Source organism: Myotis yumanensis, unplaced genomic scaffold (assembly GCF_028538775.1).
Source record: "Myotis yumanensis isolate MYYU_CA2020_CCGP unplaced genomic scaffold, mMyoYum1.0.hap1 SCAF_11, whole genome shotgun sequence".
In the NCBI taxonomy this organism is placed as follows: Eukaryota; Metazoa; Chordata; class Mammalia; order Chiroptera; family Vespertilionidae; genus Myotis; species Myotis yumanensis.
Genome location: NW_027223762.1, coordinates 19,645,691 through 19,673,399, shown reverse-complemented (window position 1 = coordinate 19,673,399; position 27,709 = coordinate 19,645,691). Strand labels below are relative to the sequence as shown.

Genomic DNA, 27,709 nt, shown 5'->3' with positions numbered 1-27,709 from the left:
GCTTCTCAGACACTTCAAAAGTCAGTCACTCAGACACTGCCTCGGTGGTTGGAATATAAATGTTCAAGAGTCTCGACATCTTCTATGGGGATCTGTAAAGAAGGCTTCAAAGAAGCAGCTCTCCTGCTTTGAGAATTTCCCATAGAAGCCATAAATAAAAATACTTGCTCCGTGCTGTGTATCTCTGATCTCACCCAGGGACGGGTTTATTAAACAGGCCTGCAAGATGGCCAGGGATCCTACCCACAGGCCTCGGCGAGCGCGCGGGCCGTCTCTGGGGTCATCTAACCTCTTCCAAACACTGCCACTTGAAAATCAGGCTTTATTTGTCAGGGGAGGAGGGTAGATCATAGTTAGCCTTTTATGAGCACCCAATCAGTTTTGGAAAAAAAGGAAAAACATGTATCTTTTCTGAAATTAAAAACTCAAGAGTGTCTTACTTCTGGATATGGCATTTTCTCCTATTTTAAAGAGCATTTTTATTACCCATTGTGTATAGCATAGAGGATAATGTGGGAGTTAAGAGGAAAAGCTTAGAAGTGAGCTAGTGCCCACCCTTCCAGTTAAAGATAAGGAAACACAATGGAAGGATTTAAACTGTTTGTCCTACATCCACACGTAGGGGGGAGGACTGAGGAAAAAAATGAAGCTCGTGTTCTGAGTCTGATCCTCAGCGTCCTTACTAGGAAAATGGAATAAGAGTACCTACCTCAGAGACGGAGAGGATTACATGAAGTTACGCCTGGAAAAAACAAAGCCCGGTTACTAGCACTTCGTAAGAGGTAAATAAATGTTAGCGGCTGGCACAGAACAGTGGCTCTCAATCCCACCTGCACGTCAGAATTATCTGCGATGTTTTTCAATAATACTCAAGCCCAGCTGCACACATTCTGAGTCAATTGGTCTGGGGTGGGGTCCAGAGTAGGTGCAGGTGAAGGAATAGATGACTCTGATGAGCGGCCAAGGTTGAAATCTAATGGCCTAGGTCCGTGGTCGGCAAACTGTGGCTCACGAGCCACATGCGGCTCTTTGGCCCCTTGAGTGTGGCTCTTCCTAAGCCTTAGGAGTACCCTAATTAAGTTGATAACAATGTACTTACCTATAAGTTTAAGTTTAAAAAATTTGGCTCTCAAAAGAAATTTCAATCGTTGTACTATTGATATTTGGCTTTGTTGACTAATGAGTTTGCCGACAACTGGCCTAGGTGGTCCAGGGAGAAAGGCAGAGACCTTGTATCCTCAATACTGGCCAAATACCAGGCAGATGGTAAAGGAAGAGAGAGGGAGAGAGAGAGTAAAAGGGGGGGGGGGGGGGGGGGGCGTGATTTAAAATACTATGGTAAGGTTTAAAAAAAAAATTTCAGCCCAGCTGGTGTGACTCAATGGGTTGAGTGTCGACCTATGAGCCAGGAAATCACAGTTCAATTCCTGGTCAGGGCACATGCCCAGGTTTTGGGCTCCATCCCCAGTAGGGGGCTTGCAGGAGGCAGACAATCGATGATTCTCATCATTGATGTTTCTACCCCCCTCTCCCTCTCCCTTCCTCTCTGAACTCAATAAAAAATATATTTAAAAAATATTTTTAATGACATCTTTTTTCCATAACAAGTGCGTGGTTGCTACATACAAAAGATAATTCACAATGGCCAACCTAACGGAAATGGAGTGATTAGAAAGGCTTAGTGACAGTCTTATTAAAAGAAGGTTCGCATCTGTCTGTATGGCTGGGAAGCGTGCTGCACGGCTGAAAGACTGGAGAACACGCCCAGATTAACAAGGGGGCAGTCATTTAATGCAGAAATCAGTTAACGGAAAGAGACCGCGGGTGGACAACAGATAGGACTTCAAACAATACTGCATAGTGTCACGGAATAGCTCTTACACAGCTGGTCTGTCTTCCTTATGGATTTGATTCCAGTACAAAGACGGAGAAGAGACTTCAATTAAAAAATAAATAAGGCAACAGAAGAAGAATCCTCCTGTGACAAGGAACATCCACAGACATTTGGTGCTGACACAACGAGACACCATCAGGACAAGTTCTGAAGATGCTGTATGAAAATTTAACAAGCATGGTCCGAGGACAAGGAAATGATACTTGCTTTGTTACGAATCCCTTTGCAAATAGAAATGACTCTCAGGTAATTGTTATATACAAACTTTCTGCAGTAAGTGGCAATCAGACACATTCTCCCACTGCCACCTCCTCTTTGTCTAAAACCTAAAAGTGTTCCATGGCACTGGCTCCCTATTCCTCACAGTCAAAGCATACGTAGTCATTAAAGCACTTGAACCCACAGTAGTCTTGTCCTTAGGAAGGTGGGGAGGTTTTGCATGACTTTATATCGGTCATCCAGAAACGGCTGGCAGGCAACAGGTTGGAATGTGAAAGACCGTTTTGTGCTTGGGATCCTGATGCGAACTCCACTCCGTTCCCTTCAGGAGTCGTCTGCACTGTGGACGGGCCACCGAGCAGTGAACTTGAGTGTGGACAGTCATACCGTGGAGTCCCTGCCAGACTTTAGCTGTGCAATCTTGGTCCGGCTAATAAATGGGTAAGCGAGGCAGAGACCTCCAGCTGCCACAATGAAGCCTAAACTGCACCAGGCGCAAAAGATAGACCAGCTGTAGCCGTGTTCCACATCATCGGGCAGGCTGTAAATGAGCTTCGGGAGGCGGTGCAAGTCATAGGAGATGCTGGCAGCGTAAGTGCAGAGGGAAATGGTGCAAAATATTCCTATAAATAATACAAAGAGAACGAAGGATCAGTTGCAGTGTTGCCGGCTACATGGCAAGGCAAATGCCAGACTGGCCTTTGTGAAAATCAGACCAACCGATGAGGCGATCACTCCAAATTAAGAAAGGATCTATATTTTTTTTTTGACTTGAATTACTTCATTCAACGAAGATTGGCAAAACCTTTATGTGCCAGACTGTAGGCTAGGCATTGGAGATATAGGAATGAAGAACACAGGGGAGAATTCTAATAATTTGAATTATTCAGAATTACCTTGCTTGAATGGTATGTATATTTAAATTTATATTTGTTTCCTTTAAAAGTTAATAAAAATTGTAATTATTTTTAAAATTCTTCTATAACCACTCAAACCTAATGTAAAAGTTTTCATTTCCCTTGTTCCATATCTAGGTTTGCCACATTTTTATATAGTTGCAATCATCCTACAAGCCTGCTTTCTCTTTGAATTACCACCAGCATTAGTGCTTGTCATGTTGACTGTAAATAAGATTTTAAATTAATTTTTACAAGTGCGAAATCATTTCTTAAGTTACAGAGCCTGGCACATACTAGGGCCTCAACAGATCATGTGGGGATTTTTTTACTTTTGGTGTTTTTTTTTAATGAATGAATAAAAACTTTTAAACAATATAATTAAATCCAGGAAATTGGAAATGATGTAAAAATATAGCTGAGTAAGCAGGTCATATACTTCAACCATTCCGAATGTAGGCGATTTGGGTGATATAAATGGACAGACCTGAAATTTTACTTTTTTATACCAACACATGTATCATTGTCCTTCCACTAAAATCGGGACTCTGATAAAAATCCCCCAAACACAGGCTTTGTAGGAGCCTGTGATCAAGGGATGCTCCTATTCACCACAATGGACCCCCAAGGATGCTCCTTTGGGTGGGCAGTGGGTCAGAATGAGACTGTTGCTGAGCTGAAGATGGGCAATAAAAACCAAATCTGGTCCCCTCTGACCTATGGGAATGCCACCTTGGTCCAAGTCTTACGCGGCTCTCCTTCATTCTTTGGTTTATCCTGTGTACAGTGGAGGTCACACCTATTTGCTGGGAAATTGTTTGGGTGACTTTAGGGATCTGTGCAGCCTCTCCATAGGAAACAGAGACACAGATTTGGGAATAAGATAACGCCCCCTTTTAAACAGAGCTTTGGGGATCAGAAACACTACCAGAAAAATAAACTCAGAGCCGGCAGCAATAGGGAAGAAATAAAGATCACCTGAATGCAATTTTTTTAAGTGCTGCAATTCTGCCTCCACTCAAATCATGTAAGAGCACATCGCCTGAATCCTTTTCCAAATGTTCATTTAGAAAAGAAATGTTTTCAATTAAAAGGATGCGTGATCTGAGATAATTTGATATTTTCTACCCGGCCTAATTCTGTTTTTAAACTCTAAAGTGATTGCTTTTCTACAAAGGATAAAATCTTGTCTTCCGAGTCCTTGCTCCGGAATATAAAGGCAAACATGTCACTTTGAGTTCTCCAAAGAAAGATCATCATAGAAATAATTCTTTCATAAAGGAATGAACCAGGCAAAAAAGAACACTCACTCCTCTGCTCTTTTCAAATCGTGTGAAGAGCAAATGCTCTTACATCTACAAGATTGTTCTTCCTGGCACCAACACAAAGACAGTGTTTATATATAACAAGGTCCTTCTAACCAATTCTGGGAATAGAACAATAAGGCAGTTAGAAAAAATCTGATCTTCAATAGGTACAAGATAATAATAGAAGAATGACCTGTTCGTAGGAAAAGCAACTCCATTCTGCATTTAACTGTCTGCACCCAGCTGAATGCTTAAAACAAAGCTTTTTGCCCTGGCTGGGTGGCTCAGGTGACTGTTCAGGGCACATACCTAGGTTGCAGGTTTGATCCCTGGTCAGGGCTCATAAGGGAGGCAACCAATGGATGTCTCTCTCACATCTATGTTTCTCTCTCCTCTCTCGCTCTCCCTTCCTCTCTCTCTCTCACACACACACACACAAAATCAATAAAAAAAATATATATCTTTGCATGAGGATTTTTTTTAAAAAGTCTTTTTTACAAGTAACATGGTTTTAATGACCTCTGAAAGCTCGAGTCCAAACTTAGACTTTTAAGCATCCTTTGATGTCCAAATGCAATAGGCTAAGATGCAGGAAATGCATTTTCTGGTCTGCAGACCTACTGCTAATCACTGTGCAACCTTGAAATTACCTAGCCTGGCTGAGCCTTCGTTTCTTCATCTAGGAAAAAAAGGAGGGGTTAGGGGAGGGAGCTGGTTACTGAAGTCCCTTACAGTGTCAACTTTCTGTAATTCAGTTATTCCAAAATGTGGCGCAGTTCCCAAAACATCCTAGCGAATCTAGTATCTGGTAATATGCACCTACATAAAAAATAGATTGTCATGGATTTTTCTTTCTGTATTTACTCCCTTTGATTTTGCACTAAAGGTTGATTTTTTTTAGCACCTCTCCCCTGCCAACTCCATAAAATTGTGTTTGGTGAAATGAAGTTTAGCATTAACACCTCCAGTTCACACTGAACAGAAAGGGATGATCAGAAACCATCTAACCTGCAGATTTAACGGAGGCTGGTTTTCTCTGCCCTCAGTGTCAGGAGTGGCTGTGCTCTCCCTGGCACTTGGTTTGTGCGTACTTCATGGACACTGTGAATGTGTCACTAATAAATTCTTGGACTGAGTTGCCAGAAAGCTGACACTCCCTAAAACTAAATCAGGGGCCCACCACAAGCCAAAATTGGGGACTTTATGGCATGCCTTTTTGCTACTAAGCTCACCCTTGGATCCATCGTGCCTTGCAAACCTGATTGCTCATCTTATTTTTATGACTTAGTTGTATTTATTTTATCATAAAATGTTATATGCATTTCTGTTCCATTTAAGTTCTTTGTGGAATAGGGCACTCCTCAAACCTTGATGAAAACCTGCTTTATTTTCTGAGGCCTTTACTCACTCAGCTGATAGTGGTAGAAAGGGTTACCATGAGCCCACAAATATGCCTCCGTCTGCCCTTCCCCCTTCCCACAAATGCCCCCACAGGCTGGTCTTCAGTGACATTTTTTTATCTTTCCAAGGTGTCCTTGAAGTTGTTCTGAGTGAGAAGAAAGCCAAGATTAACAAAAGAGTGTATCTAAGAGTTCCTCCTTTTTAGAGGCTCACATCTCGAAGAAGTCCCCAAATATGTCATTTGTGGGATGGGCAGGACTGTTTCTGAATATTACAAGGAAAGGCACTGAGACTAGACAAAGCATTGTTTCCAAAGTTTCCAAAGCTTTTGTAAAAGAGGCCTGACCCATTCTAAATATTTTCAAAAAGTAAAAATAAAACCATCTAACTTAAAAGGCACCAAGAAAAAGTGTTGTTTAAGATGATGAAAACAACTTTGTTGTACCTGGATTGTTAGTCCTAGGTCAATTTTTATACTGTGGAATTCCATTTTGGTTCCATATCTATAATAATAAAAGCATAATATGCTAATTAGACCAGACAGCCGAAGGACCTTCCGGACATCCTTCCAGATGACCTTCTGGACGAAGCTGGGGCTGTGAGGGCCGAGCCCCTTGCATGAATTTCATGCATCAGGCCTCTAGTTTTAAATAATGCTGCCTTTTTGTCAGTAGCAATCTAGTTAATGGGACAGGAGCATGAGAAGATAAGGACCATCCCTGCATTCAAAAGTTCCAAATCTAATGGTCCTTCCTAAAATCCATGAGGAGAGAAGTTGCCTCTCCTCCATTCTTCTCGTAGGTTTTCCCTTCCCTTTTCCTTCTCCCCTGACCAGCTGGAAGTGACCTGTGGCTACCATGGATACTGTCCAGCCCAGCTGGTGGCGCCCAGGGAGAGAGTCCCAAGCTCAGTCCTGGGTATTGCCGAGAGCATCTTCAAAAGGGTGAATAATTACTGGTTCTGAAAAGCCCTGCATGCAGCTACTTTTCTTATAAAATATTAAAAGGGTTTCTGCCAATATTCTTAATTAGAAAATACCATGATATCACAAAATTATAGGGCTGGAAGGGATATTTTCGGGTCGAGACAGAGAAAATTTATGCGGCCATCCCAGATCATCAACCTAATTTCCTTCCCTAAAATTTTCATGGTGCCTGTGGCCAGCTGGTAAGATGTAATTAGGGTAACTGGGCCCATTCTTTGGACCATCCTCCTTTGATGTGCTTAAAAGGCTGAAAGAAGTAGAAGTTACTTCACCCTGGTTAGCCTGCTTGATAAATAACATAACTGCAATGCCCAGAGGCATAAACATTGACTCCCCTGCCCTCCTCCCCACCCTTTCTTCAAAGAATGACCTGCCCATCATCCTGGTCTCTTTGCAATTTCGAAAAAAAAAAAAAATGCCTCATGCTACTTTTCACACAGATTGAATAACTGGGCAGGAGTAATAGAGACAAAACTTTACAAAAAAAACCCCACAAAAGTAAATAAAAAATCCACAATCTGCAACTATTAAATCCCCCAAATACCCACTCTTTTCCTGAAAGATTGCAGCAATCTCATTTAAAGGCAAAGCCTGACCTGATGGGACATAAGGCTATTTATAGTCCACATCGATCCCGCTCAGGATATGTTTTGCTGCAGACATGTTAATGTATTTGATTACAGACCTTGCTGAAGGTGTTAGATAACACATGCACCATGTTACCTTTCTAAAGGAAGACTTTAACATCCGGAATTCCAGAAGCTACCTGGCCCCAAGGGTTTCAGATAAGGCATTGAAAACATAGTTTTAAGTTATAATCAATGGATAACCTAGATAATTCAATATAGCCACTGCGGTCAAGTCTTTCTTTTTTATTTGAATGAATTAGTCTTTTAAAATTATTATTATTTCAATACATTGAAACAAAGCAATGAGTAGCTTCATTGGGGTTTTAATTGCTCCTGAGCTTTGCTGGGGCAGCCTGGGCTCTGTCTCCCCTTTATCTGCCGTTACTGTGGCCACTCAGGGCATAAAATGGACCCAGTGGGGCAATGAGACCCCCATCAAGGGAGGACCAGTACATCAGAAGATAATAAGGACCCAACAACAAGACACAAAAATTGTATTGAGCCTGGCCTGTGTGGCTCAATGGTTGAGCATCGACCCATGAACCAAGAGGTCACCGGTGATTCCTGGTCAGGACACACGATGGGATTTGGGACTTGATCCCCAGTAGAGGGTGTGCAGGAGGCACCCTAGTGATGATGTTTCTCTCTCGTTGATGTTTCTCTCTATCCCTCTCCCTTCCTCTCTTTCTAAAAATCAATAAAAACTTATTTTTAAAAAACTGTATTTAAAAATGTTGGCATTGAAATGGAAACACTCATAGATACAGAGAACAGCCTGATGTTGCCAAAAGGGAGGAGGGCTGGGAAATGGGTGAAAAAGGTGAAGGTATTAAGAAGTACAAACTGGTAGTTACAAAATAGTCTTGGGGATATAAAGTACAACAGAGGAACTATAGTCACTAATATTGTAATAACTATGTATGGTGCCAGGTGGATACTGGACGTATTGGGGGAAATACTTTGTAAAGCATATGACTGTCTAAACACTATATCGTACACCTGAAGCCAATACAAAATAATATGGAATATAACTGTAATTGACAAATTAAGAAATGTTTGCATTGAACAAATGAAGCCTTTAAAATATTTATAACAACTTATCCTCATAATAATGTGACTATGGCTACCGAATGGAAGGCATCCTTTAATGTTGAGGGAAATATTGCTTCCCAGTGCCCTGCAAGCAGTGTGTTCTAATGATGGGCAGCAGTTCACAGCTAGAAGGCGTGTGTCTTATTCCCTCCGTCCTCCGATGCCTCTGTGACCGCGTGTGTCGCCTCACAGGACATGAAGTCAAAGGGCTACATTTGAAGCCCTTGGGAGAGTGAGGCCTGGCCCTGGTCCTTCTGCAGCACCCGCTGAGAGGCCCCAAGAAAGAGGAAGGGGGAGAACTGGCTCCCCGGGGAGCACTGACAGCCGGCAGCACTGCTGTTCCACTTGTGGGGAATCAAGGCCTGTCTGTATGCAATAGGCAGAAGGAGAAAGATCTCAAACTGTCACATCGCTGATGTTCCTCATTGAAGGCTTGGCTAATAAGTTCAGGTGGAAAATGAAGACGCCAGCACATTAGAAGGGGCTAAGTTTAGCATCAAAAATCTGTGGGGGTGATTCTGACAAGGACTGCTGAAGACACTTCTGCTTAATTAAAATCAATGTTTTTCTTTTAACCCTTAGGGCTCTCCTGTCCTGCTGTGACTAATGTATCTTCTGCAGTGGATTCACATAGTTATCTGGGTGTTTACAAAGGTAACAAAGAGGCATTTGTAGTAGAAAAATAAAACAAACCTCCATGAATCCCACAGTAGAGAAACAGATGACTACAATACAGAGTAGCCACTCCATGGAAGAACGTGCAGCTATTAAACACTGAGTAGAGGACGATGTAGCGACATGGGGAATGGTGAGGGTATGGTGTTAAGTGGTAGCCCAGAGGACTAAATACTTTCCATGTGATGATGGTCACAAACGTTTCTCTCTCTCCCTCCCTCCCTCCCTCCCTCCCTCTCTCTAATGAGGCAAACTCATGAGCAAGAAAAATAATTAAACAATCTAATTTTTGAGGGGATGGGATCTATAAGTGAATTTTCCCTTTACTCCAAAAAATGTTGTTTGGGCAACCCAAAGCACAAGAGGGAAGACAATGTTGTGTTGTGTCTCTTTGTCCTTCAGGAATGGCAATCAAACTTCAAGTTTATACGTTTGTTGTTGTTGTTTTGTTTGTTATGGCTTTTTATTATTGTGGCTGTTGTTTTGTTTTTATTTAACAATTGCACAGGGGCTTTCCATAACAAAGCCAGAGGATCCCTGAGCTAGTCTGGCCCCAAGTTACAGTCCACATGTGGATCAGAAATAAGGGCGGAGCAGGGACAGGGGGAGCCGGCTCAGGAAACTTGGCTCCTAGCTCTCCTCTGCGTCAACCCAATACTGAACTCCTACCTTTCTTTCATGTAATACCAAACCAGCCCCTCAGTCTCCCAAGGAAAATCCACTAGGCCTGGCTTTTATGTCCCTGTGATTTATGTTTTATATGCTAATTTATTCATGTATCACCCATATTCAAAGTGTCCTTTAAAAACTGCAGGCATACCTCTGAGATATTGCGGGTTAGTTCCAGACCACCACAATAAAGTGAGCATCACAATGAAGTGAGTGCCACAATAAAGTGAATCATCTTTGCTAGTGGAGGGTCTTGCCTTCAATTTATAAGAAAAGCAACATCCATGAAGTACAATAAAGTGACAGACAATAAAACGAGGTATGCCTGGACGACTACGCAGGCATCTCTCACTTTCCTGACCAGGGTATGTGATGTGGGCCTTCCCAGGATTGGGGGGAGGGAGGAGGTAATTTGCATTTATTTCATGTATATGGGGACAAGAGTCAGGAAAATGGGGGCTCAACTAATAAAGGGAAGGAAGAAAATGGGGAAGATTTTTTACGACCAGTGAGCCCCAGCAGAGGCATAAAGGAATTCTCTGGGCAGCACGGGCCTCTGAATCTTTGCTGTCCTGGCCCACTAATTCTATAATTTGGATTTTAAATGAATCCCTCAGGCAGGCACCTGATGACTAGTCTTGAGGGTTCAAATCCTCCTCCAAAACCGCAGGAACTAGAATTTCAGCCTCCTGTGCTCTGCTGTGTATTCAACAAAATCGGGAAAACCTAAGTTGGTCTTCTGCTCACAACTACTCAGGGGCCAAGTGACTTCTGAATGCTCTGTCAGGATGTTGAATGATGACCCCATTACTGACAGGGCGGGAAAAGGGGTAGGTGGGAGGTTCCTAGGCTGATTAGTGGAGCACACCAAAAAGCAAAGTGCCACCTACCTGTCAGCCCTGGAAAACAGACAGAAACCAGTGTCAGCCACAGATGGGCGCTGCCGCCTCCAGTTAACAAGACTTGGGTGGGTGACCACTACCCTGAGAAGTGCTAGAAAACCCAGTTGTGGTCACTTGAGTAACAGAACTCCAGGTTAATAGAAATAAGCTTATTTGAAACTAGAGGCCCGATGCATGAAATTTGTGTAAGAGTGGCCTTTGCAGTAGGGGTGGCTGCCTCGATCCCTCCCTCACAGCCACAGCGGCTGCCTCAATCCTGTGGCTGCAGCCCCAGCTTTGTATAGAAGGTCATCTGGAAGGACATCCGGATGGTCGTTCCACTGTTTGGCCATTCAGTCGATTTGCATATTATGCTTTTATTATTATAGATGGCCACTTATCTAGAGTAATACTGGTTCTAATACTGAGCATCCTTTTTGAAACTGTTAATTTGGCATTCACGAATCATGCATACACTAATGTTTTTGTGATTGTTTGCTGTCCTAGCCCACTTATTCTATAACTAGAGGCCCGATGCATGAAATTTGTGCAAGGGGCTTGGCCCTCGCAGCCCTGGCTGCCTTGGCCCTCGCAGCCCCAGCTTCGTCCGGAACAGCGTCCGGACAGTCGTCGGGATGGTTGTTCTGCTGTTCGGTCTAATTAGCATATTAGCTCTTTATTATAGAGGATAAGGAACAGAAGGAAAGATTTCTTCCCTGAGCTCAGTGTTTGCCATCAACTCAGATCCTGACTCCTTTTTAGACAAAAATGTCCTTCCCCTGCTTATCAAAAAGACCATAGTCGTTTGATACCCTCCACCCCACCCACATCCAATCTCCTGCTTTAAGATCAAGTCACTCCTCTGCTTAAAACCTTCTGGTGTCTTCCATCACCTATAAATTAAATTCCAAGCCACCGCCTGCTTTTCATGCGATCCTCCCCTTTCTTTCCCTGCCCCCAGCCACACCAGTCTGCTTTCTGTAGCACAAAATACACCCGCCCACCCCGCTCTCCTCAGCGGCAGCACCCTCCCGACCAAGGGTGCTCCTCGAAATTCAGCTCAGAAATCACTGCCTCAGCAAGGCCTTCCGGGTTCCCCTCTTCCACCCTGTTTACTTTCCTCCTAGCTTTTATCACTCTCGCAAATAGTTTCTGTCTCCCCACAACAAAAATGGAGAAGGATTTTGTCTGCCTAGCTCACTGTGTGCTCTAGTACCTAGAGCAGTGTGCGGTACATAGTGAGTCCTCAAAAACCATGCATGGGGTGAAATGAATGAAGGATTTGTGTGAAACATGACCCTGATAACCCCATCACTAAGGGATGTCACTGGAGTTGACTTAGAGCCTGGGGGATGGGCTGCGCCGCTCTATGACGCTCTCTCTTCTCAGGGCTCCCTGTTTGCTGAGTCCGGCCAGGGCTGGGGTGCAGTATGCAAAAATGGGATAGAAAAATCAGAGCTGACTGATATGGAGTTAAAACCCAAGATATTTCCATCCAACCTTCTAATGGGCCACAATGAAGAAACCGGGGTGCCTTTTGAACACTGTTGTTTCTTTAAATTCCGTATGACCCACCAATGCCAAACGAACCTTCTTCTGGCCGCTTGTCTCACAAGTGAAAACAGGACAAATGAAGAGATAACAAAGGGAAGCCAGCTGCTTCCAGAGCAGCCTTCACCTTGGCCGGGGGAGGCGTCTGAGGGGCTCACGTACCTGTCATGAGGAACAGGAGGCCGGCCACGTGCTGGGTCAGGCTCTCCTCCCAGAAGAAACTGACCGTGGCCACGATGCAGCCGCAGAGCAGGACGGCCACGGCCATGCCCAGGAAGCCGGCCGTGATTCTTCTCAAATCTAATCTCGAAACACAAACAGACATCCAACATAATAAGCAGAAGGAGAGTCCTTGAAAATTAGAGAAAGAAGAGCTTTGTATATGTTATGAAAATTAATAAGTTGCACAGACAGGCTTAGGGCCTACAAGATTGAGGTTTAGGGCACTTCCTTCCCATTTCATAAGAGGACAGATGGGGTGTAACACCCCGAGGGCTCGGAGTTACCCTCTGCAAGGCTGTGGAGAAGTCCAAACCAAGCAGAGAACGGGCCAGAGGACAGCGCCGGGGTCAACTTGGATAACAGATAGCAAGTCACTTAGTACACTGAGAGCAAGGCAGGTGTGCAAAATATCTTCATTATCTTTACAAGCGTGACAGGAATGCAGCTTACCACCATGGCCATGGCTGTGATTAATCTGACTTTGGAGAAAGAGCCTAAAAAGCGAGTTACAGTGAAATACGGTTTCACCCGAGCACCACGGATGCCAGCTATTTTCTTTTTCATTTATATCGATTCCTGCCTGTTTTCAAAAAGGACTGGAGAAAGGGAAGGCCATTGTGGTGACTGAAATAGGGCCCAAAGTGCACATAGGAGACATCTGCTCATAGCCACCCTCCCCCCATAAACACAGGCCCCGCAACCCAAGCACCCCCTGCCCCAGGTTAAGGAGGGACTATTCCCACTGTATCCACAACTGTCAGGTTTGGTCTCTCACAAAAACACAATTGTGCCCCCACCTTCTGGGCAAAACCAAGGGACGGCCTGTCTACATGTACCCGGACCCCTTTCCACTCTGGTTGCTACCCTAAAGCAGCACTCGGATTGTCCTGCTAGCTTTCCTTCTTTCTGTTTTCTTCCTTCCTTCCCTCTGTTCTTCTTCTTTTTTTTTTAAACAAAGCCAATTTTTAAAATTGTTAGCTTCTTAAAACAATAGGTCCCAAAGATAGGTCTGCAGCCCTTGGGACCAGGCAACAGGTCTGCACATCTGTGCACCCGTGGAGCCAGGATGAGGGCACACCCCACTGTTAGTTGCGTTGGTTTTTGCTTTCCCAGGTTATCTATCACCAGGCAGCATCAATCAACAGTTTCCAAGTAAACATCAGCCCTCTGAAGCATCCCACTGCATGATCCTTTCTAGAGTTCCACATTTCCCTAACAGTGAAAAGGGCAGCATCTGCCATTGAAACGTAGAGGTAACAGACACCCTCTGAGAAGATGAGGACATACGCTCATAAAAATGGTGCAGCAGAAACACCAAGGTCTAAGATAGACACAGTAGCTACAATGCACAGTGTATAAGCAAAACAAAAATAGGACCTGAGGTGTAACCTCCTTGGTTTACCAAGACAAGTGGCCTTCTACCTGCAGGTCCTTATACCTGACGACTCGGGAAAGAAAGGACTCGGGAAGCCACCCGGGCACCACGCGTGCCGCACTGTCTTACGAAGGTTATGCCTGGTTTTCACACATTGGATGGGTCAACGAGTTGTGGCCACGGCACAGTGAAATGACTCCCTGAGTCTCTGACCAAGTCGAGTTGGGCCCCGAGGCCCATGTAGGATCCACACAGCATCTTTCAGCCCAAACCTACGAATACTTGTTGTTCAGAAAGACACCATTTTCTCGCTGGCCCTTTCCCAGAAATACTCACGAAGCAGATGCCATTCATCTTGCTGTATTGTCTTCGTTAAATTGAAAGGAATGTTTCGTAAGCGGATTGGCTGAGAAAAGTGGTACTTGATCGCCGTGCACCGCTGCGCAATACCTTGAGGCAAACAAGAGATGTGATTTACTAGTTGCATCTATAATAGAGTTCTGGAGGCCCGAGGCCGAATAACGTCTTCCAAACTGAGTGGGATGGGGGAGGGCGTAGGAATGTCTTGATTATTTTCATTAATAGAGGCCAGTCAGAGCAGTAAAAACCTAAAACATGAAATAATTTTTTTAAATCGTGTTTCTTTTTTTTTACAGTGTGCTACCTTTAAAAAAAACACACCCACGTTTCACTTTTGAATGTATTCAATTGGATAAAGATCTAAACTCCGTTTATTGCATTTCAACACTGAGTTTGTGTTGACTAAATGCAAAACTCCTCCAGGGGAAATGGCCTAAAAGTATACAGATGGTTGGGAGAAATCAGCTTGAAATAGTAAGTTAACACAGATAAACTGCATAGGTCTGAATCTGGTCCAACCTCTGACTCTCAAATGGGTTGCATCGAAGAGTTCATTAGGAAGTGTGTTTTTTAGAAACCAGAAGACATTTTTCCATAAAGACAACCTTCTGTGAGGCAGTGGAGGTGGTGATTAGGTCTCCAGGCAACCACAAGAGCCTATTTAACCCCAGGCCACCTGATGTAATTCCTACACATGAATTTCACTGACCTGAGCTCTGGGTCCTGGGAGAACGGGTGATATTGAAAAATTCCCTGCCTGAGGCACAATATTTTGAAATGGGCAAGCGTATCCATTACTTTATCTAGTACCTTCTACTATCCTTCCTTCCAACCCATACTTTTACTGCATAAAATAATATGGGCCTATTTTCCCCCCTAAAGTCTTCTAAATCCTATAAAAGTATCTACCCTCCCTTCAAATTAAAACACAAGACTTCCTTCTTCCATTGTAAATCAACTTGATCAGTCGGGATAAATGCAATCCAATTAGATTAACCTTAAAAGAGATGTGAATGAATGTTCATCCTTTAATCCTGGCAGCGGTTTTTTTTTTTTTTAAATCCTTATAAATGCAAAATAATCAGTGGAATCTCAGTAAGTATAATACTTAATGCTGGCGATGGGGTGTGGACTGGGGAGAAATTGTTCTAGACTCAGCGGGGCTGGCTCTGGAACAACTCCTGTGCTAGGGAAGGAAATGAGTGTGTCCCTTTTACATCATTGCAAATATCCTCAGGGCCCATCTTCTCCTCTGACCCTTGCTGGGAACAGGCATGATCCCACTGGGCAGGGAGAGTAGCAGAAACGAAGGGAGCAGCCTGCCCAGCTCCCACCAGTCCTCCTCCTTTCCCCCAGGGGAGTCCAGGCGGTGCCAGGAATGAGGTAAGCAGCGCACATATCACCACGTTACCATTCCTGTTCCTTCCCCACCAGGCCCCCAGGCTAAATTTAAACTGCCAGGATCTCCTGAAGTGAGAAGAGAAAGGAAGTGGGGAGAGTGGCAAGGTCTGCCCTGGACAGAAGTAACAAGCAGGCCTCCAAGACCGCTAAGACTGGGAGTCTGGTGGTGAGCCCACGGCTCCTCAGCTGAGTTTGCAAGAAAATGTTCTACAGCCCCGATGCTCCCCTCCCTTGGAGACGATTAGAGACTTCAGGCAGAATTAGAAGAGAAAGTGGGAGTGAAGGACAGATCAGCAGCGTCAGAGGCCTGCCATTCGCTGTTTCAGTTCCTTGTTCTGAAAAGCTTGTTCCACTGTCATAGGCGAAAGTCTAACAGATTACAAGAGGAAAGCGTATGATTAAGGTCTGGCCTCCTCCAGCACACACGCACAACTGACGCATGAAGCTTGACACCAATCACACAGGAAAAGACCTGTAGTTTCTTGATGCCTTACCAAAGACAAATTAGGTCCTTTTGATAAAAAGACGAGCGTACACGTGTACATGGATGGTGGTAAAGACAGAAGTTCCATGTGATGTTACGGTCAAGAGTGATACTGTGAAAATCCACAAGGAGGCATTAGATTCAAATTTTTTCAAAGCCATGCGTGCAGTTGGAATTAACTGGCTTTCCGGGTGTAGAGAGCAATGAATCTGGCTCTCTGAAAAGGAACACAAAAAGCATGATCTCATAGCACCAGATGGCATCACACAATGGGGGGAAGCAACATGCGGAGGGTGGAAAAGAACGAGTTGTGGTCTATATTTAGTGATTAATGAGCTTCTTAAAGGGCCAAGGAGAGCCACTTTAATGACGAAATTAACCATAGAATCAGATCTATTAATAGGCTGCACAGGGGTTAGGAACGGGGTTTATGGGCTGGAGAATTTCTGTTGTTTCTGGTGCTTAGAGATATGAATCCGATTCCAAGCTTAGTCATAGGAACCCATATTCTAGGTTAAGTGAGGGAGAAATGTGAGAAACGGGACATGCCGTAAAACGTCGTTGGTGCCCACCAAGAAGGAGGCGGTATGTGTGCTAGCGAAAGGCCTTGCAGTCAGACACACTTGGGTTTGAGTCCCACCCGTGTGGCTTTGGGCACCTTTAACCTCTCAGAGCCTCAGTCCCCCCATCTGTAAAAGAGCGGGGAATAATGGCAGACACTTTACAGGGTTATTGTGAGGAATGAAAGAGGTGATGCAAGGACTTAGTATATAGGGTGTGGTCCACTGTCAAATAAGTGTCAGCTTTCAATCAGGAGTTAGCTCGTGGGACCTGCCCATGTTCACTGTACAGAACCATTGCCACACCCTAGGCGTCTGTACCTGAAATGGGCATCACAGATGAACCCAGGCAGACACAAGCAACCGCCGCCTGAACAATGGCCCAACCAATGCCTCCCTCTCCTGTTTCCTCTCCATCCTCACTCCTGGAAGTTGGCTAACTGGCCTCCTTGCCACTGTTCTCCCCACCCTCTGACCACCCTGCAGTGCCTCTGCTTCATAAACCTGCTGTGTGCAGACTCGGGGCCCCTGGAGCCTCCGTCACTCGTCTGCTATGTGCAGCGGGAGCACCGTTAGGCTTTACAATATCCACCCGCCTTGTCCAGTATCATTAACTTCCCATGTTTCTTTAAATTGGGTACTACAAGTGGGAAATAGTTTTCTCGCCATAATGTGATTATGTATTTATTTAAAAATAAAGTGCCACCGAGTAAGTGCTACATAATGGTTCATTGAATAGTTTAATGTCCTGCCAATGTGCCAGTTCTCACACTGAGGCAAAGAGAAGATGGGACTTCTCTGCTGGTCCCGGGAGCAGTAAGCCTGGGTTTGCATTGTCCAGCTCTGCCCCACCCCTGTTCAAGAACACACCATTGGCTTCCCCCTGAATCAAACCTAGGCTCCTGCCCTGCGCCCCCTTCCCTTACACTTACTTGTGACTGATCCCCAGGGGCAACCCCACACCTCCCAAACCCCTGCCCTGGCCAGGTGGTGCCCATTTCTTCCTCTACCTACACCCACACCTTAGAACAATCCAAAACCCACTGTCCCTCCAGGCCCACTGTCTACATTCAAAAAGCCTTCCCCAACCACAGCAGCCCATGCAGCTTCTCCCTTCTCTGGCTTGATTTGCTGTTAGAGGCTGAGCCACACCTTCTGGCTTGGGCACTCAGGCTTGGTCACTTCCTCATAGATCAGAAAGTCGGCCTCCCTTTGGATTTCCCAGATTCCTTAAGAGTTGAGACCGTGACCTTTTCCTCGGTTCGTGACAGTTCAGAGACATGTCAACAACAGTTGCTGACAACAGCAGGGTAACCGAGGCTCCGGGTTCTCCGGCAGATGGAAGGGTCAGTGAACAGTTTCCTAAACATTTCAAAGGCCACTAGGAACTCCAGAACTGACCCGTGGGCAGGAGAGTAAAGAACGCTTTTCCCACCAGCTCTGTCTGCAAACCCCCCAGTTTAAAAGGAAAGGTCAATCGTGGGGGTCACAAGGCAAAGTAGCTGCCATGCTCTGGTCAGAAAGATTTGATTTCAGAGGAATCCAGTGCTAAGCAGGCAAAAGAAAATGTTTTCCTCATCATCTCCTCTCATGGGTATGAACAGCCCACACTTAAAATAAACAAACCAAGTGCAGTCAGTGTACTTGGCTTAGTGCTGTCTTTTAAGCCTCCAATGACTGAAATGAGTCCTTGAAGGTGAAGCCCCCTAACGGCAAACCCACCATCAAGTTTCCAGAAATGAAAGGGGAGAGGTACAAAATGAGTACCTCTAGGATGGCGCTGTCCAGTAGAAATACAGTGCAAGTCACATTTAGATATTCTAAATGTCACACTAAAAAAAGCCAAGTGAGATTACGTTTCATATATTTTCATTAACATGCAATCAATATTTTGAAAATTGTTGAGATATTCTATATCCCTTTTTCATACGAGGTCTTCGAAATTGAGGGTGTGTTTTCCACTTCTAGTGCATCTCTTGGACAAGTCACATTTCAGGTGCTCAGTAGTCTCATGTGGCTGGTGGCTATTGTACGAAAGGAGAGATTTCCAGGAGAAGGTGTTCAAGTAAAAGCAATGAAAAGCAAGAATGTTTGGTATAAGAAGTACCTGAAAGATGTGAAAGTTATTCTTTATTTAGATTCTCCACAATATATTATCTTGTTCAAGAATTGTCAATAATTGTCTCGTATTACTAATGCAGAACCAGCTTCTTAGTAATGTGGAGCTTTAGTATCTACATTCACTCTCTCTTCTCTGGATGACTACTGGTTTCCCTGATTTAAGTTTTACACTTTTCCTTTAATGTACTTTTTTTGGTATCTACACTGAAACATAATAAAAGATTTAAAACCAGAGATTCTCCGCTTCTCAGAACCATCACGGCACACACAGTCAGTGGCGTAGCTGATGGGATGGGTATTCTTCACTGGAGAGGATGTGATTTTATGTGGCCTATGGGGGATTTCAGCCCTGCAGATTGCTCTCTGCTTCTTCCTCCTCCCCATTATTTTTTTCTCCTTCCTTTTACCTTCCCTCTCTAGCTGGAGATGGGAGAACCACAGTGTGGAGACGATTCCTATTCTTTTTCTCCATCTCAAAGTTGCCAATGTGGGGAAGGGGATATAATTATGGCATTGGATTATGTCATTCCTTCTGTGGGAGGCAGACACAGGCAGGAACAGACAGACACCCCATCCCATACCTTGTTCCCTCAGCGCCAACCCATGTGAAATCGGATACGGTCATCGACTCGGGGGATGCTCAACCACAACACGTTGTGGTATTTCCCTCCCACAGGGGATACCACGTTACCGGGACAGACCCACAGTGGCTGTTGGTTACCCTAGGTCTGGTCACAACATGCTGACCTCAGAGAGATCGATACAGTCTGAACAAAAGCTGTCTTAATCCTACGCGGGTCTAAAGCTGCTGTTAATACACACCTGATGTTCCAATCTCCTGGATTCAGGGAGGCATCTAGTCAGCGTGGGAAACAAATCTAAGCTGTCCTCTCTCTCCAGCATGACTTTTTCAATGAATGTGACCATCAGTGAATATAGGCTGTTTTTTTAAATAAAAAAGTTAAGCCTGTATACCCTCAAACACTAGAAGAAACTTGGCAATATGGTTTTTTTCTCCTGCATGTAATATGTGTGTATAAGAAGCAGCAGGCAAAGGTATAAACTAGAATATTGGCTTTGAAACACTTAGAGCACTAAACTCAACCACTCTGAGCCTGCATCTCCACATTTGTAAAATAAGGGTAATACAAGCTCACAGAATTGTCATGAGGATCAAAGGTACAGTTGACCTTTGAACAATATGGTTGGGGGGAGGGGAGAGAGGTTAGGGTTCTGATCCCCTCCCATTTGAAAATCCTCTTTTAACTGTTGACTCTCCATGGGCCTTTAAAATCCCTGAGTCAAACAACCTCAGACCCAAGGGAAAACAGTATTTTCCACCTGCAGTTGGGAACCCACGTTTGAGAATGTGAAAATACTGTTTTCGATCTAAGGCTGGTTGAATTTGCAGATGGGAAACCCATGGATCGCAGGGCCAAATGTACATATGGGGGTGGGGGGGACCCACATATAAGTGGACCCGAGCAGTTCAAATCTGAGTTGTTCATGGGTCAACTGTACTTGTAATTTCATCCTCATCTCCAGCATTTGGGAGGAAGTAAGTTGCCAGGTCTCAACCACTACTCTTTGCCATCAAAAGTCAATCATTTATTCTCTTTCACGCATTCATTTATTCATTTGTTCAACAAACATTTATTTAGCAAATGCCTTTTAGACAGAGGACATACCTTCCGCATCTAGAATATGACACCACAAAAAAAAAAAACCCAAAAAAACTGTAACTCTGAAATAGGAAGAAGGGAGGGAGAGAGATGGAGCCTTGAGGACCTATAAACACTGATGGAGTTAGCAATTTCCCAAACACTCAAAAAAGAGCAACTTAGTGGAGAAATGGCAGCCCCTTCAGAATGGGCTGGCAGTGTTCCGGGCCAATTATCCTTAAAAACAATGCACTGTTAGCCCCTTCCAGGTGTCTTGATAGAATCCTTCTAATTGAGCTGCACTTTCAGAAGTTTGTTCCCTTTATGAGGATGAGCCCTGGATCAAGCTGAATTGACTAATTACTCCTGTATAGAGAGATTGGGAAAGCAATGTTTGGTAGAGCTAATGCATGAAAATAGAGGCAAGGGCAATGGCTCTGCTCAGACTGGGGAAAAAAACGTAAACACATTTGCTCCTGTGAACAATGTTCTCATGTCCCCTTCACCAGATGGGCTGCTGGATTTATGAGGGGACGTGTCACAGATACATATCAAGATAAATGGAAACTGGGAGCCCCTTTAAGACAGCCTGCAGGATCTAAGGAGAGAGCCTGTGCGGTAGTTGGCTCCATAATTGATAGAGTCGTACCCCTGGGCTTTGACAGGTTATGGAAATCCATTTAAAAAATATAAACGGATTTTAAACAATATTCTCTACTTTTTCTAAGTCATGATAAAGGCTGAGCCATCATCAAGCAAAACTGACAAGTCCAAATTTCATTTTCTTTAGCTTCTTCAGCTTCCTCTCTCATGATTAGGTGGTCTGACAGGTTTCAGAGACAAGAAGTAAAACTGCCAAATTGGATGGCTGACCAAGAATTCACTCCAACAAGAGCAGAGGACGGCACTCACCACCTTCCCGGGGCAAGAACCTTATGGCAGGAAGAAGCCAGATCCCAAAGCCATTTGTAGCAGCTGCAAAAGATTCCGGGGCAGGGCCCTCTGTCTTTGGCAGCCTTTATCGCTATTTCCCATGTGCTCTGCTTCCTCCAACAGATCCACGGGCATCGCTAAATCATGACAGAAATCTGCAGCAGATAAGCACACTTTGGAGACCACCAGAATTGCGTTAGTGTAGATCCAGGAAAAGGATAATCACACTCTTATTTATTACACAGCCTCGTAGGCTGTAGTCAAAGTGCCTTCTTACACATTCTGTAAGTTACAAAAGGCAGACATTCTTCCCTTTTTACATAGAAGGAAAACAAGGCACCGACCACTTGAGTGATCTAAATCAGCGGGCGCCACCCTAATTGGTTTGGCTCAGTGGCTAGAGCGTCGACCTGCGGACTGAAGGGTCCCAGGTTCGATTCCAGTCAAGGGCATGTACCTTGGTTGCGGGCACATCCCCAGTAGGGAGTGTGCAGGAGGCAGCCGATTGATGTTTCTAACTCTCTATCCTTCTCCCTTCTTCTCTGTAAAAATCAATAAAATATATATATTTTTAAAAAGTTATTAAATCAGCGGGCACCAACCTTTTGGACCTCAGGGACCACCAGTGGTCCGAGGACCACCGGTTGGCGAGCGCTGATCTGATCTACTGAGGGCGTGCCACATGCCGGACTGAGAGCTTTACTCCCTTTCCCCCCCGAGACAGGTTCTGTCATTACCTCTGTTTGCAGAGGAGGAAACAGGCTCAGAGAAGTCAAATAATCTACCTGAGGTTCCACGGCTAACAAGTGACTGAGCTGGCACTGAACTTGCATCTGCCTCCAAAAACCAATTCGCAGCTATCTTATCAGACTTTGTCAGATGAGAATCACGATGACTGTATCTGATCATGCCTAATTAGTCCCTTTAAATGGACAAGGACAGAGCAGGCAGGCGTGGATTGACATGTGGCATTGCTTCTATCATATCAGACTGTGGATTTCCAGTGCTCGAACTGCCCTCCACCCACCAGGAAGCAGAAACAGACTCCAGGAAATCAGATTTTCTTTCCTGCTGGCTGAACAGGTTTTCAGGTGCCTAAATCCCTGACTGAGGCCAAGGAAAACCAGAAGGGGCAGAGGAAAGGCTCTGGAAAGAGAAGAAGGTGCTGGAAGAATGGAGCGGGGAGAGGGACACAAGGGGAAGAGATTCCACCTCTCTGTAACCCCAGAGCCCTCGACACACATGAGCCTCAGATGGCAGGCTGGGGGTGGGGTGGGATGGGTAAGTGGTGAACCCTGAAGTGAGGACAGGAAGGGGAAACCTCACCATTGACCAAGTGGAGCTGCCATCTCTGGTGGAGATCTCACCATGCGTGGGGAAAGAACCTCCCCCACCCACCCACCCAACTGCATACTCTAAACTGAAGTCCCCATTCTTCCTACTAACCTAACCACATCGTTCAAACAGTCAAAATAACCATCAGGTGCTTGAGCCTGAAATACAAATGTACTCCTGGTCCGGTTCCAATGACAGCACGAAGGGGAGCTGTAATCCTCTTTCTGTTTACCTCCTGTGCTTATCACATCCTTGCTGGAGGACAAAGAGAGCACGAGATTAACTTGCATATAGTTCAGAGCTATACTGTACTACCGCTCATTGCATCTTATAACACACACACCACCACCACCACCACATTTCAGCCCACATCTCATCAGAAAATGCCCACAAAATGTTTTCCAGCCCTAATTTTACATCAAGCAGCACGAATGATACAGGCAACTGAGCAGAAAGAAGAGAAAGTGCCAATAAGCAGTTTTACTCAGCATCACTTACTAGTAAATCAGCTATTTGGGGATACAGGGCAAAGAACCGAGGGCAGACAGAATCACAAAAATTTAAGATTCACCCAGCGCCCATTCACCTTGTGGGGTAGCAGCCCTGCCCCAGCGGCCCCTCCGGTGCCCCCCATCTGCTCCCCACCCGGCCCCCAGGCTCTGTGCCACCAGCTCAGCCCAGCATAGCCCATTAGCATTCTTATCACTCCCCTCAACCCAAGGGGAAAAACTTCCAGCTGCCTTGTACTTAAGCATCACCCTCGGCACCATAAGCCTGAGCCTGTGCATAATTGACAAGGAATATGTTGATAAGAAATGGGACTGTTCCAAGTTTCCGAAGGATAACTAGGTAATTAAAAGAAAAAATCTAATTTAAGAAACTTCTGAAGAAATTCTTTTAAGCTCTCTGGCAACATCCTTTATGGATTATTCTCTTTCACCAGCGACTTTTGTTTTGCTTTGTTTGGTTTTCAAAGCCTGGGGCTAGATATCTGATGTTCCAGGGCATCCCACAGTCCTGGGCCAACTCTGGGAGTAACTTAAAAAGCCCTGGACTGGAAGGCAAAGGGCACCTCCATTTCCTTGCAGGGCTCAAGTTCTCGGGGTTTCTGAAGTCTGAGCACCTGGTGACCGCTGGGGACTGAGCACAGTGCCCTCTAGGACCCTGGCACTCCGGCCAGCAGCTGTCCCCACTTGTGCAGAGCAACGCAAAGGTCTCAGGGAGCGCCATTAATTAGCAGGAGCACAAATGTGCAGAGATGAAGTCAGCCTCCACAGTGCTCTCTGCTTCTGGCTGCACCACTTGGCTGCCTGGCTGGTTTAAGGCCATGCGATGAGCCAACCAGCTGCCAAAATACATCCCGAGACACGCAAATGAACATGTGGGACTCTACAAGCCCCACACCAGGAGGCCCGCCACCTCCTAACAAACAGTCTGGACCAGCTTGTTCTTCATTCCACATCACCTCCCTATCCTGGAGGTTGGTTTAACATTAAATTGTGGCCCGACCACTGCTACCTTTATGAAATTCTCTCTTAGTTAATCTGTTAAATGGGGCTGGCGATATTCATTTCAAATGATACTCCAAGGACCATGAGAGACCAGGCACTCTTTATGCGTGATCATCTTTAGTCAGGCTTCCTGTATCACCGCACGTGAACTAACCGGTCTTCTCCAGCCTGATTGGTTGAAGCGCTTGTCTAACCTCAGTTATTGGATCTTGTGATTTCCCCCCATCCAGTCCCACCTACAAATCGAATGAAAAAGCAACTCTCTGCCCTCAGAGAGCATAGAGTCTAGTGAAGGACAGTGGCATTATTGAAACAATAGCAATATTAGATGTAAAATTAAAGCTCTGATGGGAAGGAGACCACAGAACAGAAGTCAATCCAATAAGGCATAGGTCCCTCGGATGTACAGGATTATCCTTGAGGGGCAGGAGGAAGGGCAGGTACAGGGCTTTGAAGAGGAAGGCCTGCAGAACTGGGGGACAGAGCATGAGGGGGTGTCAGGGAAGATGTGTGCTAGAGAGGGAAATGAGGGCTAGACCACAGAGGGCCTGAAGGTAGGGTGAGACTTGGTCTCTCTTGTGAGCCTCAATGGAGGTCGCCACAGATTGTTAGCGAGGAGAAGACATGATCAAAATAGATTTTTAGAAACACACCACACATAAGACACTTCGTTCTTGCCCCAGCGTGGAGAACAGATTGGAGAGGGCTGGAAGTCATTTAAGTGACGGGGATCCAACCAGACCACCACCTCCTGAACAGCAATCCCTGAGAGCAGGGTTCCCAGTGAGGGGAGGTCAGAGAAGGCCTCTGAATTTGAAATTTGAGTCGTTAGCCAGGTCTGGGGCAGGAGGTGGGAGGTGTTCGGGGAAGGAAGGGGCATTCCAGACAGAAGAACAGCAAAAGGGAAGGTGTAGGAGTGCTTACAGGGACTGGCGGGCAGGAGGTTTGGTATGGCTGGCGCAGGTATATAAAGTATGCGAGGGAAAGTGGCAAGAAATAAAGCTCTAAGAGGGAAGATGGGCAGAGACCAGGCAGGAAGAGCCCCTTCCCCTACACTACAAGGCCTCATCCAGGAAGTTATCAGGAGCCACAGAAGGGTTTAGCAGAGAAGTGATAAGATCAAGTTTCATTTCAGATAGATGTTCTGTCAGTTGGGCAAAAAAAAGGCCTATGAGGAGATATGGAAGCAGGAAAGATTTGTTAACTAGAAGGCTATGCATCCACAGTTAAAATATTATGCAAGTGGTTACATGATTAAAACTGGAAAATTCTTTTGGATCAATCCTAGATTCAAAGCAGCATATATCGTATTGTCTCAAATAAGTGTTTGTGTATATATTTGCATAAAGACTGGATGAAAATAAATCAAACTTTTGACAGAGTTATATAACTAATTTGCAGGGTTCTAGATGATTTTTGTTTTCTTCTCTGCAGTTTTCTGCAGTTTTCTACAATGAGCTTGTGTTTATGAAAGTTCATAATTAGAAAAAATAAAGATTTGAACTACATGAAGTCAGCACCAATGGCCCTATCAAACTGATAGCAACAATTTCACATTTTGCTAGTGCCTGATATTTAGTGACCCTAAATCTTAAGCCACAAGATAAATATCATCCTCTCTGTATTCACAGAGAGGAAAATGAAAAACAGGGAAGCAAAATGATTCATTTAACATGACACGAAGGGCTAAGGCAGAGCAGATAGGAACTGGGTGGATGCATGCACTCCTCAGCTGGGTCAATTCTTTTCGCTGAGAAATTATTTGAACAGCACAGATCATGTACAATCCCATAATTAAGAGAGCCAAAATAATTAGAGACAGCCCAACAGACTGCCTGATTATCGGCCTAGATCAATAAAAAGAAGTCAATCCACAGCCTTGGATAAATAAGGCCGCAGGCTACACTGCTATGGGGACTGTAATTCCAGAATCCCCAGCTCAATTATGACAGCATTTTTATAGGTGTGAAGAGCAGCCAGCATGAGAAGGGAAGAAAGCAGAAGTTGCTTCCACCTGTGCCTGCCCATCCTCACCCACGGTGATCGTGTGCAAAGAGAGGATAGTTGTGGCACACTTCACTCCCATGCCCAAAGCCGTAGTACACACAGCCCTGCTTATTTACTTACTGGCCATTTCCCCGCATCTTGCCACCACCCTCAAGAGCTGCATAAACACAATCCTGGATGAGGCCGCAGCCACAGATATTAGACCCTCCTGGCTCCCTCCTGTTCGGATGAGTTCCTGTCTCCCTCCTGGACAAGGAAGCTGTGGTCCCAGGAGAGCACAAGGCTTTTCTTCCATGTGTACCCAGAAAACACAGCAAAGATGGGCCCCCCCCCCCCCCCCCCGGGAGACTGGACTCTGTGATACTTATTTTTATTTACTTATTTTAAAACTTCAGAAAAGCTTAGAGAGGAATCTAGTGGTATTTTTATGGCCTAAAATACCACTCTTGGCTTTGTTGCATGGGTGAGGTGAGAGTACGGGGAGGAAGAAAGGAGGAGGTAGGCGGCTTCCCCAAATTGCCAAGCTTGCAGATTAAACAAGTGCAAATTAGTCAGTGTCCAAATTTATGCTGAAATGGACAATACTGTATTTTGCAAGTCAATAAAGTGGCATTTACATGTAAATACACAGAAAATGAATAACCAATTTACATGTTCTTAATCTACTGCAAGTGGCCCTGAGGATCAATAGGATAACAATTAACTAGAAGTTCAGCGTCCATGGGTTCTAATTCAACCGGGCTACAGCCAATCCCCCGTATTTGCTTTTTCTAAAGGAGGGAGTAATAGGCTGTTATGGGAGAGTCTGCCAAGGCCATGAACAGGATGACTGAGTGGGATGCCCTGCAAATGAGACCTGGCTGTGCCTGTCAATCACCCGGGCACTCTCACAGACACGCCCATCTGCCCTCCTGGTGACCCCTCTCTATTTCTGAGCCTTCTTGTAGTCCCTTAGGCAAAGTCATTCTTACCCTGCTCTCTCATTTTCTCCTTTAGTAAAGACGGTCACAAACTTGACATCATTCAGTAAATCGGAAGTGCCATATTCCTTGATACAACTTATTACAACACAGAAGAACACCCCAAAGGCCTCAGGCAATGACAAGTTTTGACACAGAGAAAGGTAGGTTTTAGCTATCTGGAAAACTCACCCTTTACTTCCTGATGCTCTAAATAAATCATAACTGTAATCATTTGGAAAATTCTTAGAAATCGTGAAGTCTACCTTCCACTTTTACAATGAGAAACTGAGATCTAGAGAGGTTTAAATGATTTGCCAAGCTCCTATCTGTAGCTCGAAGAGCCAGGACCAGGCCTGTAGCTCCTGGTGCCCAGGGTGCCTCATGTCCCCCCACCCTACCACATGGACACATGACCCTCTGTATAAAAACGGTAATTACTAGCAGTTTCCATGTTCTTCTTCTCCATCACACAGGCTCAGTCAGGGAGCAGGGCTCCTTTTCCTCTTTGTAAAAACTGGTTTGAGTTGTGTGGAAGAAACGTGCTGCGTGCATTTAAGGTGCTTTTCTTATATTCCATG

At 45.0% G+C, this 27,709-nt stretch overlaps 1 protein-coding gene across 4 annotated transcripts in view; it reads right to left on the bottom strand.

The window, feature by feature from the left end:
- Nucleotides 1–1,769: 1,769 nt before the first annotated feature.
- The window catches only part of TMEM178A (transmembrane protein 178A), a 205,050-nt gene continuing 179,110 nt past the window's right edge, over nucleotides 1,770–27,709 (bottom strand). For 3 of the 4 annotated variants that reach the window (XM_070429096.1, XM_070429095.1, XM_070429097.1), the window contains 3 exons: nucleotides 14,133–14,246; nucleotides 12,362–12,504; nucleotides 1,770–2,736 (listed from right to left, as the gene is read on the bottom strand). In XM_070429096.1, the coding sequence (XP_070285197.1) occupies nucleotides 2,495–2,736; nucleotides 12,362–12,504; nucleotides 14,133–14,146 (399 nt within the window). In that variant the 5' untranslated portion in view covers nucleotides 14,147–14,246 and the 3' untranslated portion in view covers nucleotides 1,770–2,494. The remainder of the gene's footprint in view (nucleotides 2,737–12,361; nucleotides 12,505–14,132; nucleotides 14,247–27,709) is intronic. The other variant, XM_070429094.1, reaches the window with a different exon arrangement.